At 40.7% G+C, this 22952-nt stretch overlaps 1 protein-coding gene across 1 annotated transcript in view; it reads left to right on the top strand.

Moving 5' to 3' along the window:
• The window catches only part of TBX20 (T-box transcription factor 20), a 40318-nt gene extending 18039 nt beyond the window's left edge, over window positions 1-22279 (top strand). The window contains exons 6-8 of the mRNA XM_055709832.1: window positions 523-599; window positions 12028-12137; window positions 16504-22279. Of these exons, the coding sequence (XP_055565807.1) occupies window positions 523-599; window positions 12028-12137; window positions 16504-16844 (528 nt within the window). The 3' untranslated portion in view covers window positions 16845-22279. The remainder of the gene's footprint in view (window positions 1-522; window positions 600-12027; window positions 12138-16503) is intronic.
• The last annotated feature ends 673 nt before the right edge of the window (window positions 22280-22952 follow it).

Below are 22952 nucleotides of genomic sequence, written 5' to 3'. Positions count from 1 at the left end.
AAAAGCAGTTAAACTTCCCCCACGTCAGGGCTGGTAGGTCTGGCTGAGAACATTTACATCCTAGTAAATAAATAAATAAATGGATGGTGGGGCTGAACAGAAACAACTTCAGGTCTGCAGGCAGTGGCTCCTGCTTTGGGCTCATACTAGTTGCTGTGCAGGTCCACCAACGAGGCTCAGATGTTAGTGAAGTTCTGTGTGTTGCTCATGGAGAAGACAACCCGATTCACGCTGTTCAGGTATTTGGAAGCAGTGATGCTGTACGTGGCTGGGTTCCTCCTGCGCTGGGTAGCACGCAGGCTGAGCCCACTGTGCCCTTTGGTCTTTCCGTTGCCATATGTGTAATACACCCTGCTCTGCCTCCCCAGCTTTGCAGCATCTCAAGAGTGGCACACATGCACTCACACAAGGAGCACGGATAAAATTAGCAGTGAAGTCAGGAGGATGGATTGGTTAACACTTTGTACGCTGCAATACCTTAACACTATATTCATGTTGCGTTGCTCTTTTCTGTGTTTCCAGATAACCAAGTTGAAAATTGACAGCAACCCTTTTGCTAAAGGATTCCGGGACTCTTCCAGACTCACTGATATCGAGAGGTAATGGGGACTTTCTGTTTACTTTCCATGCAGATAAGATAAAGAGAAGAGAGGGTTTGTAGAAAAACCATCCTTTCAACTCCTGAGAAGCTGTGCATTTTAACGTTATCTTGTTGCATACAGTAAGCCTCCTCCACCTCCTTTAAAAATACTTATAAACTTTATGAAGAAAGAGCTGTTTTGAGTTTTGACATCTGTTTCAGTTGGGGCCAATATATTCATCTTCCTGAGGGGGCTTCTTTAAGGGGGGAGAGGGTCAGTTTTACAACTTCGGAATGAAAAGCTTTTTTTCTTATCATGCCATTTAATCCTACTGAGGGCTGTGAATTGGGTCAATGAGAAACAAGGGCAGTGGTCCTGTGAAAAACATCTTTATAGCTCCCCACTGCTCCACACAGTGGAAAAGAGAGAAGGGAGCTTCCCAAAATACACTTCAGCAGTCCCAGACACTGAAGTCAGCAATTATTGCCATCAGGACGAATCCCATTAACTCCTACTCTGAACGACAAAGATGCCATTTTTGTTTCACCAAAATTGTATGGCAGGCTGCATCGGGGGAAAGCTTTATCTGGAAACTGTGGAGTTCCGTGTGTGTAGAGCTCGTTATAAACAACTGCTGCCATAGGGACAGAAGCATTAACCCACAGTTGAGTAGGAAATAAACTTCAATCTCTTGGTAGCTCTCCAGTTCATCACATTTTTATGATATCATGTCAAATAGTTTGGCAAATGAAGCAAAATAAGCTGCCTGCGTCCTTTAGACTGGAAGAGAACTAGATGGAGGTGGATATAGTGCATCCAAACTTTTCTATGAGCACACAACCATGAAAGAAAGTTTGGAGAAGCCAAACCCCTCCAGGCTCCTAGGTGGGGGTATCCAGATGTATCTGTGAATCATCTTTCACGGGTGCGTATAGGGGACAAACTGCTCAGTAAAGTCATATCCATACAGCTAGAGAAAGTCTATACAGCATTTTGGGAGTACATCAATCTAAGCAGGTCCATGGATGGGAAATAGTGGTATATTTTATACCTTACTAGTGACTGGATCATTTGCGATCTGTTGAGTAATTGAGTAAAAGAACAGTAATTTGGGGAAAGCGAGCTTGTAGACTGCAGTGCACACTTGCAAAGCTTTCAAAAATTGTTTCCTAAGTGAAAGCCTTCATTGAAAATGGAAAAAAAAAAAAAAAAACAAAGAAGAGATTTAATTAAAATAGCATAGACTGCTGTATTAACAGAGTACTAAGGTAAACAACTTCCAAAGCTCAGTTTTATATGAAATAAATAGCCAAGAAAGGACCCGTACGAAGAGAAGAGACTGTGATTTTCACATTTCAGTTTCCTTGTTTTACAGACAGGCGACATCTAATAACACAGCTATGCAAGGGCTGAGAGAGTCTGAACAGATAAGCTGGGAGAAAAACTTAGTTACCTCTGTGCAGCTGAACTGGCTGGTGTCGTGGTGCTGGCTATGAAGGGAATATTTCCAGAGGACATCTTATTATAACAGCACATGGCATGGAGTCAGAATGCTGAGCATAAACCGCAGTGCCCTTTTGTTTATTGATAAGTGTTAAGAATAGAGCCCGAGACAGGCAGCCTAGCCCAGGCACGAATGTTGCCATGAACAATAACGTAGCCAAATGTGAAACCTACAATAAATACAAGAAACAGAACATGAAAGGTATTGAAATGACATTAAAACTGTGGTTTTGCAAGGCCAAGTTTGGTTAAGGTCTTATTTTGACTTTAAATTGGAAAGCTTAGCCCCAGTTAGGGAACAGCGGTATTTAAAAAAAAAAAACACCAAGACCTGCTGCACAACACATCAAGTAATGAGAAGGTAAAAGGGTAACACACAAGAGGGCTGGTAACAGACTGTTTGGGAATTTCCTAAGTTATCTGATATAGTCCAGAAATACCTAGGGCTCTGTTCAGTGCCAGCATTAAAATACTCAGGCAGAGGAGTATGCCATTCTCTGAGTGCCCACTGGTTCTACAGATTTCATCTTAGCACCAGCAAAATTTCTTCAAGAAATCTGATACAAAGCGAAAGAAATAGCAAAGTGGGATGTGACAACAGGAAGACTTTCTTGCTTGATGTCCATTGTGACACGTGTTACAAGATGTAGGTGATACATTGAATAGTACGACATGACCCTTGCTTGGTCCAGTTGGAAACTTAGTCATTTCTTCAAGATCACTGTCTGATAAGAATAATTATTTGCCAGGGAAAAGGCTAGGCAGGCCGAATGCACATTTGCACAACTCTTGAAAGCGGAATAGTTACCTGGAAGCTGTGAAAACACTTTCCATGCATTGCTTCCTAAGCAGGGCTGCGAACAGCACATGTGTACATGATGCACAGCGCTGTGTGGCGAGCTCAGCGCTCTCCTGCAAAGCATCCTGTGATGTTAGGGCCAAGGGAGCACTCATTTATCACGGGTTCCAGCTTTTCCGAATGACCTAAGTAGTGTGAAAGTGTACCGAGCTTTGTATTTCATTTCCAGGTATTTAAGCCTGCTTTTTCCTAAACAGCCTTTGGGGAGGGAAACAAATCAGATCAATTGATCTTTAGAGACCTAAAGAAATTAAATTAGTCTGGAGTCAGTTACTGCACTAAACCATCCAGTAATTGGATTGCCCCTTGTAACTGATTGAAAACAGCCTCTATCTGTAACAATATAGGGAGCTTTTCTTTATAGTAGATCTGAGAGAAAAACACATCTTTTTATGACATGATGACAGAAATTGCACTTTTTTAACCTAATTGAATATGATTTTATAAATATGTGACTTTAACGATTTCAGGCTTCCCATTCTAGATTTACGATCCTTATGTTGAACGTTCAAGCTGCAAATGCCTTTAGGATTAAATCTGTTTGCATTATATGTGTTGGAGTTAAAATACTATATGTAAAGGAAGTGAAAATTGCAAAATGGTAAAGGAGGTAGGCAACAGCAAATCTGTTGAAGTGCCCATATTTTCTCTTGTTCCTGTCTAAATACCTTACAATGGTTTCCTTGTACTCCTAGCGATATATGCGAAGCTCTTAACTACTGAAAAGATCTGTGGTGAGTTTGGTATATATCAAATTTTCAGTAGGATGTGAGATTCTTTCCACAATCAACTCTTTCCATACATTACTTCTGGTAATCTATTTATGGCAATGGGGCAGACTTTATCTGCGGCTGCTGTGATTTAGATAAGTTGTCGATTCACCTTTTGATCTTTTTATGCAGTATTTACATTTCCTCTATTACAAAAAAGCTCTCGCAGTGGTTGTGATTGAAAAGCTGAACATTTAGTACCAACTGTCAGAATGCGGAGCTTAACGTGGTGTTGGCTATGGGATGCCAAATGCAGTAATGTGGATGAGCGTGATCTTTTTTTAATGGTAACATTTGTGAAAAAGACTGCTGCAGGTTTGGTAATGAGCAATTCACTCTGGAGATAGGCTTTAAGGGAATATCTTTATGCTTCTGCTTAAGAAAAAATTGCCAAAGCCATAAACGTTGCAAAATCAGAACGCAACAGATTAATTTTTTTATCTTGAGCCTTAATTTATCTTTTAAGTTGCTGTGAAGAATTAGCCTTTTAAAAATAAAAAGATAAATAAAACCATCACAATTAAACATCATGCAAATAATTCAGTGAAAAAAGTGATCTTTTCAAGAGTGTGAATAAACAGAACTACTGTATTGTAAAGTAATGATCAAACAAGAATTAACAGATCGTAATCACGATCTGAACATTGCTTGTCTATTTGATGCAGTTACATGGTAGGCAAGTTCAGGGTTTGGACTTGTCACTGTTAAAGAGAACTAAGCAAGTATTCCCATCTCCATGAGTCCAGTAATGCTGCTGGGAGGTGGACACACACTTCAGGAAGCAATGTGGAAACGTATGGCTGCACACCCAAGTAATTTTTAGACAGAGAAAGGAAGGATTTGGGGGATGGGAGAAGTAAGAGAGCTGCATCCCAGCATCCCAGCTGGATTTGCATGGTAATCAGATTCTGAATTTTCCCCTGAGGAACTTCATGTCTGAGATGGAGAAATACATTGTCCTGGCTTACAAGGCTGTAAGCGAGATGGATGCTAATGCCTGGGTATGGGCACTGCCCTGTTGAAGTAGCAGTTGAAGCCACGTGCTTGCTGATGTGCTGTCCACGGCAATCCTATCCTCCATCCCTTACCTGCTTACCCCCCAGAGCTGCCTTCCTCCCCATTCCCACTGCTTACTGCTGGTCTGGAAGAACTTCCTTGACGCTGCAAATCCCTCTACCAACAGCCAGAAATACATACTCTTTATGACCTATTCCCATGTCCGTGGTTAGTAGGGCTTTTGTCATAGCTCTCCAACAAGTCAAACTTCCCAGCTGATCTTTTATCCTCAGCTACTTCTCAGTCTGCAAATGTCAGCAGTCAGCCATGGGAGATCATCTCTGACGTCTAGACTGGGAGAAGAAGTCCTGAATTTAGGGAGAAAGACCAGGGACTCTGGTGCCTAAATGCCTGGTATCTGGTGCCATTCCAGATGTGCTGAGGTTGCTCCAACCTCCAGCCGCTGCTCCAGAGGGGTAGATGGGTTGTCTGTATTTTCTGCACCATCCCTCCCAGACCACTGCAGATGGCTGGGATGTCTTAAGACATCTAGAAAGCACTACCTGCTTACATTTAGACACCTGAAGCATTCCTTTCAGCTCTGGTTCCTTCAGCTTCACTTACTGTTAGCCAGGTAACTATTCCTTTTCCCCAGCAGAAAGCCTTCCATGCCAGCTAAAATGTCTTCAGTTCCCTAGACTTTAAGCACTCATACCCTGGCTCATTTTTCACTTACATATTCTGCTATCTATCTTTTTACTTGTGCAAAATGGTATAAAAATATTTTAATTTGCTAGTGTTTTCCACTCACCTCGTGCAGGTGTAGTGCATGCATAAGGAGAGGGGGTGATGTCAGACCAGACCCATGGTTTCCACCCCAGAGGAACTTTTCCAGGGACTTCCCTCAGCCCCAGTTTTACAGTGCTGCCCTGTTCTCCTCACCTCTCATCCTCTGCCTGGCAGTCAGAAAGAAACAGCTGCAGTCACTGGGTGAAGTGGAGCTCTGTGGGGTTGCCTACAGTAGAGTTAAGTGTGTCACTATATTTGGTGAAAAAGGATACAGAGAAAGAGCTTTGACATAGGTTTGCCAGTGTCTGCTTTTTTCCAAGTCGGAGAAATTTTACCTTTTCCTCTCTTTTCACTCCTTGTATAAAAAATAGCTGGTTTTCTCATTTTTATTTGCAGTTGAGAGAAGCAGAGTGGGTATATTTAATAATCTCGTACTCCTTCACAAGTGTTGTTACTTTTCCCATGTGATGGCTTCAGCCAGGCTACATCACTTCCATGCATATTACAGCTCTTCCAGAATTGCCATCAGTAGCAATGTTTATTGCAAGGGTCCAGTAAATACCACTTAGGAGATACACTTGTTCTTCCTTCTGCAATCATCAAAACCTAGATTTTTTTCATAATTTAATTCTTGTTTCCTTTCTCTTTTAAAATCATGTGTTCTTGGAGTGTTCCATCCATCCAACATTTGCGCGATAGTTTTGGTTTTGTGTGAAAGTGTTCGGTGTCTCTGTATTAGCTTTTGGGCCAAATTAAACTTCAGCTCACGTGAGCCAATGCAGCTCTTCCCTGGTCACAACTGGTTCAGTTTTAGTCTAAGCAGTGGAACGGAGCTACTTTGGTCTGGTCTGGGATTTGCTCCATCCCATGTCGGAGCTGAATTAGGTTCCTATAGTCAGCCTGTAATATTCATCTACCAGTATAAGAGCAACTATACGTAGCAAATTAGTATGTCTTTGTGCATGTGTAAAATAGCAACTAAAACCCCCAGGAACACAAAAGCAGAGTGATATCTGAACAGTGGTTCTGACAGTGTGTTCAGTCTTTGCTGTTGTTATGGAAATGTATTTGGTCCTCTTGCTCTGTTGGGCTTTTTTTGTTTGCATTTGTTTTTTTGTTGTTTTGGGTTTTTTTACAGACTTGTTTTTAGCATTTGCGTCTTGGACAAATTAGTCATCTTTTCCCTTAAAAAAAAAAAGTTCTACTACAGTGCGACTTCCGACAAGTTTATTTTTGTGCCTTCTCAGCCCATTTATTCCATCTGTCTTCACCTCACCTCACTTCTGATCTCTTCTGTTATCTGGGCTTTCTTCCAAACATACTAACTGGCAGCTACAAAAAAAGGAAACCTTTGAAATACAGAACTAAAGAAGTCATTCAGGCTGCAAACTGATAATTCATACACTTTATATCCTGTTCTGTATTTTTCTTTGTGTTGAACTGAATGGCCAAGAAAAACATGGTTGTCAGTTTTATTATTTTATTATTTTCCTTCTGTTAATTTCTTTCTTTCTTTTTTTTTTTTTTAATTAATGTTGCCTTTTCCTTGTAAAGAAAGAGGCAGAAAACAAAAGAAAAAAACCCAAATCCCATACACCAGGAACAGGGAGCAGATTCTGAGGATATTCTTACCTTTTAACTTACTGAGCACCTGGGTAGTATGGGCAAAGAGAGAAAATACCAACAGGTTGCTTGACTCCACTCTGACATTTGTGCCTCTTGCAGTGATTCCTGAGACAGTAACTTCTGCAGAAGATCTAAGTTCAGCGTACCTGGCTCTGCCCCCTGCTCTTTTTCACCACAGTCTGGCTTTTGCACATCGTCTTCAAAGGCAGTTTAGCCTGGCTCCCAGTGGAATGGATAGCTGCCTATTGCATCACCCCCATCCTCCCTGGAGTCATGGTACAGCTCTAAGATGGATACTAACCCAGGCCTGGCTCCAGCAGGCTAGCTCTGGGTTAGCTTTTCTACCACCTTCTGCCAAAAGCAAATGTATTGCCTCACGCCTTCTTGTCCCAAAGGGAGAAGGTAGGCATCCTGTCTCCATCCCCTGGGTGCTGGCTCTGCCAGGTTCAGGAAAATCCATAGCTTCGGGTGCGTGCAGGTGTGTAGCAGCATCAGCGCTGGTAATGCACTGTGGCCAGGTGAGCCCTCTTCTGTATCAGCAGAGGTCATGGTCATGCGCTTCAGAATCAGGGTCATGGTGATCACCAGGCTGCTGTGAATGCACAGGGGAAGCAGAGTAACAGCAAAAGGAGCAGAAAAAAAAATGATACAAAGAAGCATCAGAGAGATGCTGGCTTCCACTTACGAAGAAGTACTGTTTTTTCATCTTGATTAAAGATCTTTCTCAAGGTAATCTGGGACTTTACCATCTCCTGAGAGAATTTCTGTAATCTGGGTTGACAGCAAAAGGAAGCGAGCATCCTCACACAGGGCCTGGCTCCTCAGCTGCTTCCCAAGCCAGCTCTGTTTTCTGCCATCTCCCAGTTCATACCCATGGCAAGAACTTGGGTTTAGTCTGTAAAGCATTAGTGAATCATTCATCAGCTACATCAGGATTTTCCTATCTACTTTTGATCCTCTGAGACTACTCTGTGCGTTAACTAAACAAGGCCAAAGACTCAGTTTGTAGCTGCCAGACATAAAGCATCCCTAGATGGAAGTTTAGTTTTGGCATCATTTGCCAGCAGAGGCAAGAGTGAAATCTTCAGTCAAGAGGTTAAAACCCGAAGAATGGCAAGATTCTCCCTGTGCCCTCTGAAAGCTTGCTAATTGATAAATTCTCCCCACCCTTCACTTTCTTCAATTCCTCATTCAAAATGCGCCGTTTTATTTCTTGCACAGAGGAGAGAAATGTTTTGTTGGCAATAAGCAGAGGTTTATTGATAGGGCTGGGCTCAAGGCGTGCTTCCGTCAGAACGCAGACCATTGGGATCAGCCCAAGCACCTTCTCCTTGTTACCTCTCCTCACATTTGTCCTGTCTCAGCACCTTCCCTGCGGGTGTGCTAGCTAATACAAGCTTAGTTTTGCCCTCTCCGTTTGGCACGCGGTTCCTCCTTCTTTTTTCCAGCTTCAGCCCCTAACTTGTTCTTCTCCTGCCTGTCATCTGCTGCTACTACCCAGCTGTACACACAGCACAGCTTAATCATAGCAATATATTATGTCTATGTGTGTGTTTTTTCCCCCTCCTCTGGGTATTTACAAGATATCTGTGAGCTGAAGAGCAGTCTGGAAGACTGAAAATTGTTGGTAGACCACACAAAAAAATTTGACAGAAAGGGGACGTCTTTCCTTTATCAAGCTGGTGGCTTGTGATCTCTCAAAACAAAGTTTGTTGCTATTTTATTCCTAATAGAAGAAACTGTGGAGTTTTAAGATACATTAAAAGGTAAAAATCGTTAGGTCTAAGCATTAGATAAGTGTCTGGTCACAAACTGAGTAACAGAAGTACAGAAGTTGAGCACTGAGTAACTGGAAGTTACTCTAGTTCTTCAGCCAGTTCAGTGTGAATCAGCTCTGAAAAATACTAAAGGAAAGCTTTAAAAAACCTCCACCATACTCCTCACTTGCTAGTTTATTTTTATTGAGCAGAATCATAAAATGAAAAATATTGATTTATTGTTCAATAATTTATAAAATTATTTCCATGAATCCTTTAAACCACATTGAGATATCCGAAGCTGTGACATAGAGAACTATAAAGCCAAAGTTTTAAAATTATTATTATTATTATTATTATGGACTTTAAATAATTTTATTGGTCCACTCTACAGAGCACCATATTCTGCATCATCTACTTCCTCCTACACATCTACTTGGGAGAAAGTCCTGAAGCTCTTCTGCCTTCAAAGGCTGGAAGAGGCAGACCTCTTTCCATCCTATGCTGGATGAGCTGTAACCCTTTTCTTCTCTAAGAAAACTTGATCTCCAGGTGGTACTCTCTGAACATGAAGTATTGGAGCATGATGCAGAGGCCAACATCCCTTTCCTTTGAAACACAAAGGGAAGGAAAGATTATCCCTTAACTTAGGTCACTTGTCCAGGGCGGGGGAGACCTGAGTGTAGACTCAAGCTCTTGTTTTTCTAGGTGGAAGAACCAGTACTTGGTGGGTAACTCAGAGATATACTTCATGAGTGGAGAAAAGACACCACTTCTTGTTTTTCTTTGTTTTGTTTCACATGCTTAGATGGTTTCCTGCCCTGCCTTTTGCATTCCATAGGGTTATTTGAAGGTTTATATGCAGCATGTATTGTATGTGGAAAGAAAAGTGTCCACCTGAAGGTTGTGGGGACCAGGTGCCTACATTCTGCTGTGAATCTCAACGCTTTGCACTCATGATGTGAATCACAGCTTCAACCTTTAAAATGAAAAATTAGTAGGCATGTTGTGCCTACTAGCATAAACCACCTACATGGTTAGGCATGTTAAGCGTATACGATTTTGAATATTAAATCCCAGCTGCACAAAAGGAACCGCTTTTGTGAAATTAGTTCCTTTCCCTGATCCAAGTTTCCTCATTACTGTTCCCTCTGCCATAAACACATTTGCTTCTTGTGCCAATGAATGAGACTAATCTTTTAAAAACTTTAGCATACTACCTGTGACATTACAACATTAAAAATAAATAAATAAGCCTACCACATAGTTCCCTGGTTTCAAACTTTGCAGATTCAGGGTTCACTAAGAAGTCATCTCTCTTTTTCCTTTAAAAGAAGACAACCGTATAGAATAATAGACTTCTCTGTCTTAGCATACAAACCCATCTGGAAAGAATTTAGTCTATAATAATTGTGGGCATTTGATTTAGCTTTAAATCCCTGTAGGTAAATCAAATATAAATTTATTGGGGTGAGTTTATCCCCAAACCACCATTGGATCCAATGTTTTAGAGATGAATTTGGCCCACTGCACTAGAACTAGAGCTTGCATTGTTTCTGTTGCATCAGGATATTATTACAGGCTGCAATGTCTGTTGTTGTAAGCAGACCTTTACTAGAAATAAAGCCAATAGGGACAATACAATCACCTGACTCACATTTATTTTTCAGACCTTTAAAGATTAGTAATTCTTTGGTTATGAATACACTTACAGACTGGTATCTAAATCACTCAGATATCACTGGTCTAAATAATTCCGTTATTCTGTACTCATCTGAGATAGTCTTTTTTGTTAAGTACAGTTCTTTGCATTTCACATTCTGCTTCAGAAAAAAAAAGTTTTAAGAGGCATGCAGCACATTATGTAAACAATGGCATCTGTCTTTTTCTTTGCGAAGTCTTCTTACAGATAGCCCCGATATGCCTACTGTTTTCAATCACTTAAAAGGCAGTAATCCAATTATATCATCCTCTATGTAGGAACTGCCATTGCTTTCAGTCCACTTCCAATCCTGACACAAGTAAATCACTGATAAGATCCGCTTTTTATTTATATTTTTTTTCTGAGGAGACTAGCATAAGTAATGATGCCAGTGATAGACCAAGGACAAAATGACCATAATGGGCTTTCTGTAGGAAAGGAAAACATGTGCCATTGTGATTTATCATGTCACTTGGAAAATTATTTTCCTTGGAATTTCTTTAACAGCCACGCTCTCCAAGCAAAGGGTGTTAGCAAGTATGAATGGCCAAATGGTAAATTCAGACAAAATGGTCACTGAGCAGCAGATTGTTTTAAATCTAGCTATCACTACCTAGATTTCTTAAATGGGAACAGAAGGTCAAACCCATTTTGGAAATGTGCCTAGGTCGTATTCATCTTCGGGAGAATGCCACCTACTTACATGGAAACGCGCTGGGAATGTGTAAGGTTGGATCTTCCTTACAAACTGCTATGGCTTATCATGCAGATATGCCTTCCTTCTATTTAAAAATTGTTTGGGTGACTTCAGTGCTTTGTGCCACCAGCGAGGCAGGGGCCTGGCAGATGCTTCCAGCCTCCCAGAATAGATGCGGCACGAGATGGGCAGTATCTGTAGACTTCCTGCTACAAACTGGCCTCATCTCTGATGCTGAGAGAGCATGGTTAGAGCTGGCTTGTCTCTGGACACATCTGTCTCTTGCCCCTGACTTCAGAGAAATGGGAGAGCACCAGATGAGGTGGTTGTGTATGACGAGAAAGCTTGTTTGAAAGGAGCTGGACCACAGGTGTCTCTTTGAACCCAGATTGATCACTCAGCACAAATAACCCCAGAGCTTGTGTTTGTGAATTTATGAAGAGTGCTGGTCTTATATCCACTGTCTTGAGACCACATCCAGGAAATGCAGTGGGAAGTTCACTTTGCTGAAGAAGCTGTACCATGCAGGTAAGAGGTGATCAGCGATGTCAAAACGCTGCAGGCCAAGCCTGGCATTTGCAGTGGCATACCACGAGGCAACCCTTTGGTTAAGTAATTTCGGAGAGTGAGTGTGAAGAAAACTCTGATCTGGACAGAGAAAATGCAGTATGTTCATTGCATTTAACTTAATGAATTAGGAGGCTGTTTAGGATGTTATTGATGCAGTAGGATTTTTTCCTTTCACAGAGAAAGCGTGGAGAGCCTTATCCAAAAGCATTCCTATGCCCGATCCCCCATTCGAACCTACGGAGGAGAAGATGATCTTGGAGATGACAGCCAGGCAACACAAAGCAGAGGTAGGAAACCCTGCTCGTGAGGTAAACCATGGTGACCTAGTTATGCTTGAGAAAAGGAGGACCACAGTCAGTGCTGCAGTACCCTGAAGCAGTTCTCTGGTGTCTGTCTGCCATGTAGTCCTATAATGAAGAAGAGTAGTTGTTACCTTATGGCTCTTCTGAACATCAGATATGCCCAAGGCACTGATGTGGGTGGCTAGTTCAGGGGATAGCTCTAGAGATGCCTATACAGACTTTGCCATCAGGAAAGAACTTATCTCTGCTTCCTTTTTAAGATGACTGAGAAACAGGCAACTTCATTACCGTGTTGCTGAGAACAAGCTAACACCCTCCATCTCTTGGCAGAACTTACTGCCTGGGGCTCAGCATCATTTCAAAAGGACTGTGTGGGTGTGCCATTTGCTGCTCCTCCAGCCTTCTGTGAATGGAGGACTGGTTCTGGCCATCTTCAACCAGCCTGTGATTAATCTGCTTTGCCTCTACAGGAAGAGAAGTCCATAGCTCCTTGGAAAATAGGTGTTTACTTATCTCTTGGTCTCTAAAAGGTGCTTCTCCTGCTGAGGGAATTCACTTCAAATGCTTTATTAAATGGTTTGTCCACTTTAGCAGCCACAAAAGTAGGAGTAAGACAGGGTTCTTTGTGGGGATACTTGCTGGACAAATTGCATCTGTCATAATTTGCCACTGGAAATAGATCCCAAACCCACCCTGTGGGATCACTGACTAGCATAAACTTGTGTTGCATTATATTTTGCATGTTGACTTCATGACCTGCCTGATACGCAACAGCCACTTGAGGTAAAGCAGTTCTATCTGCCTTCCGACTGGCAGTGCCCTTGTCTTGTCCTCTAACTTCATACAGTGTTGCTAAGATAAGAGCATTATTTCTGGTCATAAGCTCTTCGGGCTTGTGCAGGGAAAACACACTTATTTTTAACCACGAGTTGCTCTTCAACAAAATGCGATTAGGTGGGCTTGTTCATACATGTCTATTCTAAGAGCAGTTCCTCAGATTGTGGAGTTTCTGGAGCAACTCCTCAGCTGGTACGATGCCATCCTTTCACATGCTTCTGGGGGATTACCTCGGTTCACGCCAGCTTAGATCCTAGGCCAGTTATTGTTGAAGACAGCGCTAGATTTTCCCATACCAGCAGTGCTCAGAGCACGGCATCTTCTCCCCAAGAATTAAAGTTCTCCCTGGTGTGATGTCCTCCTTTGGGAGTGACAAGGTGAACTAGGTGAACCTCAGCATGACAGCTGGCCATTAAAGCCTTTCTCTTCCGAAGAGAATCCCTAGGAAGGCATCATAGGAGGAAAGAATAGTTTATTACAAGTAGTTTTATGTATAGTAGATACAGGGTACAGTTCTGCATTTGCTCGCAATATGACAAATGAGTAAGTGACGAGGGTGATGAGTTGTGGCAACTGACTTTTTTCTGAGAGCCATGTGCTAGCATGGCAACCAGAGATGTGTGCAGAGAGTAAAACACACTGCTCTTGCAGATGAGTAACAGGTACTGCCTTCACTCTCTGTTTAGGTCTGGTGTCCTTAAATAAGGAAAAGTCCTCCAAGATATGAGGAGAGAAATGATGGTCTTATTGAAACTCCATAAACATTTTCATTTCTTCCGATGCATTTTAAAACTTCCTTGCATGCAAAATTGAGGGATGTCCTCCCATATATATGAGAGTTGACAGCCAAATACATACATGTTGCTGGGTGGTGTGAGTTACAAGCTCTTTGAGGTCTCAACTGTCTCAGAGTTACTACAGCACATTCCCTTGGTGGTGGCAAATGTGGTATGTGAGACTTTTTTGAGTAGTAAGTTGCAATTAGAGACCACTACAGCTGGAGGAGGAAAGGGTGCTTATGGGAGTTCTTCATGAGAATCATAGAGGGTTGGAAGGGACTTTTAAGGTCACCTAGTCTAACCTCCCTCTGCAATGAGCAAAGGCATCTTCAACTAGATCAGGTTGCTCAGAGCCCCATCCATCCTGACTTTGAATGTCTCCAGGGATGGGGCATTTACCACCTCTCTGGGCAACCTGTTGCAGTGATTCACCACCCTCATAATAAAAAAATTCGCATATCTAGTCTAAATCTACCCTCTTTTTGTTTAAAACCATTACCCCTTGTCCTATTGCAGCAGACCCTGCTAAGAAGTTTGTCCCCATCTTTCCTATAGTCCCCCTTTAAGTACTGAAAGGCCACCATAAGGTCTCCCTGGAGCCTTGTCCAGGCTGAACAACCCCACCTCTCTCAGCCTGTCTTCATAGGAGCGGTGTTATATCCCTCTGATCATTTCATGACCATTTATGAGAAGGGATCACATACTTTGTGAAAAACAAAGTTTATTGCTATTTATTTCCACTTATTTCAGCACCCACCCAGAGCATTCTCAGCTCAGCCTATTTCAGCTCTCTGAAGATGGAAGTGGCTATCCTTCAGTAGTATATTTATCCCAAAAAGTCCATTTCCAAAGGAATTAACAGAAATGAAACATATAAATCCAATTAAAACTCTTTCATGCTTCATGTCTGGGTGCCTGTGCCCTAGCATCCACACGCACTGGATTCACAGTAGCTCCCTGGAACAGGGCCAAATGTAAACCTTCCAGGCAAATCCAGATCTGCATCCCGCTTTCCCTGTAGCGCCATCATGCTCAGATATCCCCACATTTGTAAAGGGTTTTGTTCTGGTCGGTGAGTACAGTGTTATCTTTATAGTTTGGCTCTGGATCCTAACTTCCCGGTGGTTGGGATTCGGTTCAGTGGGAGGGCCAGGATTTGGTTCAAGTCCATTTCTACTGCTGAACTGACACAATTTCTCTTTCCTGTTACTGGGCTGTTTTACTTGTTTCATTAGGCAGAGGAGGAATTAATCAAGAGTAGCTCTCTTTCTGATTTGCAAATATATCCCTAAAGAGATGTATTTTTAAAAAAATTATAATCTGAATTTTTTCTTTCTATTCCTGTTGGCTTATAGCTTTGTTTTGAGTATGTGGCTACAATTACTTAGTATACATAATTCCAATAAGTTTACCTTGACAGATAGGTGTCTTCCTACTTTTTTAACAATTTGGATGAACCTGACTTCTAGAATCAGATTTATGAAACTAATACCTGTTGTAAAACTTGTTCTCAGAATGTTTTGCAATACTGACATAAAATTACGTTTTGCCAAATACCCTTGCCAGCAAATTTATTTCTTAAAGTAAGAAACATTTTCTCCATGGATGCAGTTGGACAAGAAGGAAAATACAGAAGGGACATGAGTTGAATTATTGTTTGAATAGGAATAAAAATTAAGAGTTTATTTATAGGATTTTATTGTATTCCCCATTTCTAGAAATCAGATATCTGAGGATGACGAGATGCACAGAGGAACCGCAGAGGTGAAAGGCAACAGTCTCAACAGATTATTTGAAAATGACCGTGTGTAATGACTGAAACAAATTATTAGTGGCCTAAAAATTTGACTGTCAAAACCAAATAAGTAAATAATCCTAGTTTAAAGAAACCATTTCCCTTTTTTAATGATTCTAAAGTCTTCGGAGAAAAAGTGTTTTAAAGAGATGGAAGATTTGTGAAAATAATCTTTGGAACTTTTTCAGATGAAAAAAATACCAAAGAAACCATTTCCATTTGATCAAAAATAGATAATTATCCTGAGAGCATGTTTTTAATGTTTTTGTGCATTTCACCTAAAGCCTCACATCTTTTACTATGATTTGGCATTAGTCTTGTTTCTTAGAGCACTGTACACAGTTGGGAAAACAACAGATGTTCTGACATGTTAGAATTTTTTGTTCTGTGTTTTAGAAAAAGTCAGGTTGATTGAAAAGATGCAATGTTGACACATTTTACTGGGGTAAAAAAGAAAAAAAAAAAAAAAAAGAAAAAAGGAAAACTTATGGTGCAATTTTTTCTGCATTTTTGCCAGACTGAAATTTTAGAAAAAAAATAACCAGTTCTACCGAGGATGATGTAAAAAGCTACAAGCATGTCTTCAAAACAGGGAGACCTCACGTCAGAGTAGAAGCTTCAGTGTTTAGTGGCAGCATTATGAAGTTCTTCAATGTTTAATACCAAAAATGTTCGACAGGCAAAGCTGACTTTACTGTTCAGGTGACTGCAACCAGCTCCTTAAAATGAAATTTTTTCTTAAGATGTAGTGATAAAAGACAGCAACTGGCAAATAATATAAAGAAAGCTGTAAGGAGAGAGAAGTATTTGGGAAGTATTTCCCATGACAACTTGTCATCAAAATCAGCCTTGCATTGAAAGACCCATTTTCTCCCTTTATGCTGTTTTACCAGTGTGTGTGGCAGTGCAAACATCACCCGTTCTTTCTCTTTGCTTGCAGGGTCAGCCTTCACAACATCTGATAACCTGTCCCTCAGTTCCTGGGTATCCTCCTCGACCAGTTTTCCTGGATTTCAGCATCCACAGTCTTTGAGTGCCCTGGGTACCAGCACTGCATCTATAGCTACACCCATTCCTCACCCAATCCAAGGATCTCTGCCTCCGTACAGCCGCCTGGGAATGCCTCTTACACCCTCTGCTATAGCCAGCTCCATGCAAGGTAGTGGCCCCACTTTCCCTTCCTTCCACATGCCTAGGTACCACCATTATTTTCAGCAGGGTCCTTATGCAGCTATCCAGGGACTGCGTCACTCCTCCGCAGTGATGACGCCATTTGTATGAGTGATGTAAGACAAAAGAAACATGATGAGATTTGAAATGTGCAAGCTTGGTATGAAAAATACAAGGGACCTTCCTGAAAGGCCTGTGGCAGGAGTGCTGAACTCGTAACAAACCAGCTAAGAAAATGCATTATGGATATAGATTCCTCCGCTGAGGGATCTCAAGAAGAGAGCATGCAGCTTGGAGCTGCTCACAGATCTAGGTGTAACACAGCTGAAATGGATCCCAAAGTAAATCCCCAGGATTTTTGGTCGCGTGCAGCTTGTTCCAAAGGTGCATTATACCTAGCGGAAAGAGATTACGTTTATGCAGCAGTGTACAAATTAATTGTGTATAGGTCTTTTTTTTTTCATATGCTAGAAGAATTCTGAAAAAGGCAATACTCTTACTCATCTTCATCTCTTCTTGTGACTGATGAGCATCGAAACAGAAAAATGTATTGCTATAACTTTGAGCATGTTTTAGGCTATCAGCACACACTTGCTGGGAATGGGACAAAGTGGAGAAGACCACTGTCCTTTTTAAAAGACTGGCTTATATTCACCAGAAGCAGTATTTCTTAGTTGCTACTATAATCCCAAAGAAAAAATTATTAACAAGTTTTTCTTTCTTTGTTTCTTTCACAAAACACTTATCAGTTCCAAGAAAGAACTGTGTTACAGGACTGTAGAAGTATGATGTATTCTGCCCTTCATTTAAAAAGAAGTTTGATCTATATCCTAGGAGGAGCAATTTAACTGTCTATTAAGGTATGATGAAGGAAAATGTTGATTTGGGAAAATCTGTCACTTAAAAAACCAAGATACCAAATCTTTAAATCAATGCTTGTTTGCTGCTGTGCTTGCCACTGAAGACCTGTTTCTAGCTGTAAATGTGTACCAAGTTAACCAGATTTCAGGCTAGATCAGTCTGCAGACTCTCTACATCAAACTGTAATCAAGGGGCTGGTATCAGATGAGTGACATTGGAGTATCCTTCTATTTGTTCTGATTTTCTTGGGTTTGGTCATGGCTGTTATTATACAAGCTCTTTGGCCAGGAAAACGAGGGTTGTAATGTGTGTTTTCCCATGTCCCCCCTATATTGGGAAAATACCAGCGCAGAACTTCACATGTAATTTTTTTTAATTCTCGTCTCTATTTTTCAGTTAGTAATTAGGGTTCTCATTCAAGTACTGCTCACTTTTTCCAGTACATTACGTTTGATGCAATAGAGGAACCATAGAGGTATAAGAAAAATTGACCTGTTTGCAGAGAGCTAGCGTGAATCCTTTGCACTGCTGGAAAGAGTATCAGCGCAATGCTAATTTTCTGCATGGTGGGAGCTGGGATTTCACTGTAAAAAAGTCAGCACAGAGTTTCTGTGTAGAGTGGCATCCAAGTTACAGAAGATAACAGATCTACTGTTAAAAACCCCTAGCAATCCAATCTCATATATTAAAGATCCCTGTAGAGCTGGAACACCGAATGGAAAGCAGACTTTTTTGGCATTATTCTCTACTTCTGACCAGTGTGTGTTGGTATCATATGGTAAGAAGCAGAGCACAGTATGCTGAGTCACCTACCTCCCATCTCTGTGAAGTGCAAGGCAAGTCACGCACCTCATCTTACGTGCCCCATCACACAGAGCAATGACAGCCTCCCAGGCTTTTCCTAATTTCTGTTGTGGGCCAGTACTTGCATCCCACAGATAAGGTCCATCTGTATGTATTTCACAGTAGCTGAATTTAAAATCTTGCCAAATTGGCCATTTCAATCACTTCAGCTATCTGCAGTATCATCCCGATTTCCCTTTACTCACTGTTGGATATGCTGATAAAAAACAGCCTGTGGCAATTTGCAACTTCTGTGCTCTGTATGTGAATAAAACAAACCTACATTTACAGTTTCTGAGTTCAGAGCTACTACAAAGAGTTCCATAAGTTAATATAATAGGCCAAGCTCTGCAGTATTTAAATGGCTTAGAATCAGACACTGAATTTGGCTTGATGTGTCCAAATGTTAGATTTTGCTCCAGGCTATCAGATTCACCTGAAAAGTGCATGTTGCAAGGTTGAGTCTACCCATTTTGATATAAACCCCCTATTTTTCAGGAAATTAGATTATATTGGCCCCATAGCAACATAACTCTTCAAGTACATACATGATTCCATAGAAAGAAGAATTTCACAGGAGATTGGGAAGAAATTTTTTATCCCTCTCCTCCAGTTACTTGACTTCTCTTAGAGCTGTATGAAGGCTCTATGACAACATGCACTAAAGCCTGTAGGGAAATCCGATTTCTTTTATCTGTTTCCTTCTGCAGCTCCATTAACTTATCTGGAATTGCAGGGGATATGGTTAGGTTCAGAATTCAAGCCAGTAGCTTTAATGCTGATACTTCTATCAGGAAATGGTCAAGTCGGTAGGCAGCTTTGAGATGCCTCCAGAACTAAGTTTGAACAGGTAGGCTGATTTGGACGAGTTTTACAAGTCACACAAAGCCTGCTCATATATTGACCTGCCCTTCCTTCGTGAAGAAAGTTCAGAGAAAGAAACAGTACAATCTCTGTAGCCCTGCCCCAGTCCCTGTTCTGAAAACACCAATATTTGGCAGGCAGAAATGCCCCAGATACTGTTTCACAGAAAATACCGCAGGCTTTTCCTGGAGAACAAAACTGGATTTTAACAACATTGTTTACAAAAATATTAAATGATAGACAAGTGCTTTTCATTATGAATTAAATGGGATTCATATCTGAAAAAATACAGCAGTAGACTGTCCCTGTATAAAAACATGACAAGGCCAATTCCTCATTCATGCTCTCTGTGTTGAGTTTCATACTGTAGATGGATGCAGAACGAACTACCTGTCAAAATCCACAGCTTGTTTTTTCCAGTCAGATCAAGTCTCTTTCAATGTGCTCATCCCTCTTTGTTCTGCTCTTTGGAATATGCTGCTCTCCAGTGATTTAATTCCTTTGCATCAGAAACCCACTGGGTTCCGCACTAATACAGAATCACGGGCAGATCCCAAGCAAGGGAATGAAGGCAGCTTGTGAGGGTCTTCTCCAGGAGTAAGGTCAACAGGTATGTCCAGTTCTCCTCTCCCCATCTTTGCCTTCACAATCCTACCAACAAAACCTGTTGCATAGAGGTGAGGTTGAAGGGATTAAGTTCACAGAGACCACAGGACGCCCAACAATGATGTCCTGCCACCTGGCCAGGTGTCTTCTCCCTGTCCCTCTCCCCTTCCTGGGGGCAGGGGGCAGCATGGGAGTGATTCCAGGATTAAAATTCCTGCCCACTGAAGCCAACTGCAGATTTCTTGACTGTAACAGAGGTGGGATTTCATTCAACATTCTCACCTGAAAATAAAGTCTAACTGTAAGAACAGTCTGTAGTGACGGCAACAATATAGGAACTCCACAGAAAAGACTAAACCTCCAACTACATCAGCTTTAGCACTGATTTTACAACTGGAAGAAAATGAATGTAAATTTGTAATTAATTGGTTAAAGAGTGAAATTGCTTTCCTAAAAAATATTATCTGTACTACTTTGACAATAACTCAGTAATTTATTTAAGGAGTTGCTGTACTGCTGTCAAAATCGTATCACTTTCAGGACAGCACATCTGTTGCTGGTAGATGGTCTAGGAATGCCAAACATAACCTAGAGTTCATTTTTCAATATAATTCACATTCTGTATCCCACGAGAAGTGCTCTTCACCTTCATGAGCTCTCTTGGCTGAGCAAACTGGTGCTGGTTTATGTTGTTGGGTGTTTTTTTAAGACGGGTGGAGAGAACATGTCTGAATATGCTTTTCAAAGAGAATGATAAAATCATCCTCCAAAGTGTTACAAGTTCTTTCGGGTGTTTTCTGGATTACCCTTTTATCCATAGATAGTCAACAGCCTCAGGTCTTTCATCCAACAAAAGCATCCCAAAGACTAACAAAGCTGATTTAGATGCATTTGTCTGGATTTCTTTTGTTTCTGCTTTTGGACAGCCCTGAGAGAAGCTAGACATAAAAAACATTTTAAATTTGTCGTTTGGTTTGCAGCATTGCTTTATATGGCCTGAGGCACTGTCAAGGACAGAAATTCAATGACACTGGGTTTCAGTGGTACTCTTCTAGGTATAAACTGACAAACAAGCATAGACCAAGTGGATAAAGGTACTGAGTTTCTAATGGAAATGCTTCTTCCTGAGTTCAAAGATGTTAAATTGTATGATAGCTAACTTACTTGCTAGTACAAACTACAAAATCCAATTGCAAATTTTCTCCCAGAAGGCTTTATCCATGGAGGCTGGGGCACTGCATGAGTGTGTACACATAAGAAGATGCTGCTGCTTCCAACATCCAGCAAACACTAACCAGTATTTGAAAATAAACCTCTTTTAAACTCATAACATTTGGGCTGGCAACTTAATTATTATGCACTACATCATCTTCATATGTGTGTATACAGGGAAACAGAAATATTAATGAAAATAATTGCAAAAACTTGGGGAGCTTCCCAAAACTTTAAGTAAATATAAATTGTGGTTATTTACCCTCGATAAGGGGCAAAAGCAACAGTGAGATCAGTGTGATGCTTAGGGCTCCTTATCTGGGAGGGCGTTGTGGCCACAGCGCTTACACTCATCACCTGCAGAGGGATGACATTCACTCACTGCAAGATTAATTTGGATTTTAGTAAGATTTTATTCTCACTATTCCATACAGAGCATTTTCGGCTGCAGGAGATGTGGTTTCTTTACTAATCACTTACTTGCTGGCCAGAGGATTTATGTATTACTCTGTAATAAACTGTCCTTGCATATAGTCTCTAGTTTATCAAATGACAACTTCTTTTTCTTTATTTTATCTTTTTAAAAGAAAACTAAGCAGTGATTTAAGTAAACTCTGAAGTAACTTCTATAATAGTTTAAGGACAAAAAATACGGTTTGCTGTATTTTACCTTTAGCACATTTAAAGAATCTTTTCTTTCCTTTTTTTTTTTTATTGTACCTTCAGAAACATGAGGAAAGATTTAATTTAGAAATAAGGAAGGTAAAAAACTGGATGTAACCTCTTTAACAGAATGTACCACAGTTCTTCTGTTTGCTGTGTTGACTTTGTTGTTTATAATGCATTGCGTGAGCACATTCACCATGTACTGAAGTGTGTGTTTGTGTGTATGGGGTGGGGGTAGGGGGAAATCTTTTTATGGAAAAAGAAGTTGTGAACATAAACTATGAAGCAACATCTAATGAAAAGTTTCTTTTTAAGTGCAATATATTTATTTCTGCTAGAAATATAATATCAACATTATGTAATATTTGAAGCATTAAATGTTATTTGTAAACAGCTTAAAATTATATATATATATCACAAAAAATGTACAGAAGTGCAAATGTGTGGATATTCAGTTTCTTTCATTAAAATATTGGGTGTTTTGATATATCATTCTCATTTAGCCAAATCTTTCTGCTTCTGTTGTTTTTCCTCTAACCAAGTCACTGAGTACAGTGGAACGGGTGATGGATTTCTCTAAGAGTGCACAAAATCCGGTAGGGCTGCTCATCTGCAGAAGATGGTCTAAATCTTGGATCCATATGGAATGATAGTTATATTGTAGTTCAATACAATTGTAGTTTGCACATAGTTACACAAACGATTTTTTTCAAAGTGCTTTGCAATCACATTCAGAAAAGTTGCTGGTTTTGCTACCGGAGCCCAAATAAGTGGCTGAAATATGGGGTTCCCAGGATCCCCAAGATACTAAACAGAGATGTAGGAAACGTAGCCTAAAAAGAAAGGGGAAAGGAGTTAGGTCTGTTTAGTCTGGAGGAGTGAAGATTGTAGGAAGATACAATAAAAGTTTTTGAATGCATGAAGAATGTAAAGAAGCAAGGAATAATCCCTCTCCATATCTGCTGCAAGCTTTTATTTAATAGGATTTTATTTCTATTTTAATAGCATATATTAAAGCAAGGGAGAGTTACCTGAGACATATAAGATATTCAAAGAAGAGGGATAGTGAAGCACAGCAATAGATTGCCTAGAGAAGATAAAGAGCAGTGTCTATCATTGGAAGTCTTTAAGAACAGGTTGAACATGCATTAGTCAAGAACGATGTGA

Source organism: Falco cherrug, chromosome 4 (genome assembly GCF_023634085.1).
Source record: "Falco cherrug isolate bFalChe1 chromosome 4, bFalChe1.pri, whole genome shotgun sequence".
Lineage (NCBI taxonomy): Eukaryota > Metazoa > Chordata > Aves > Falconiformes > Falconidae > Falco > Falco cherrug.
This window is presented reverse-complemented; position numbering and strand designations above follow the sequence as displayed.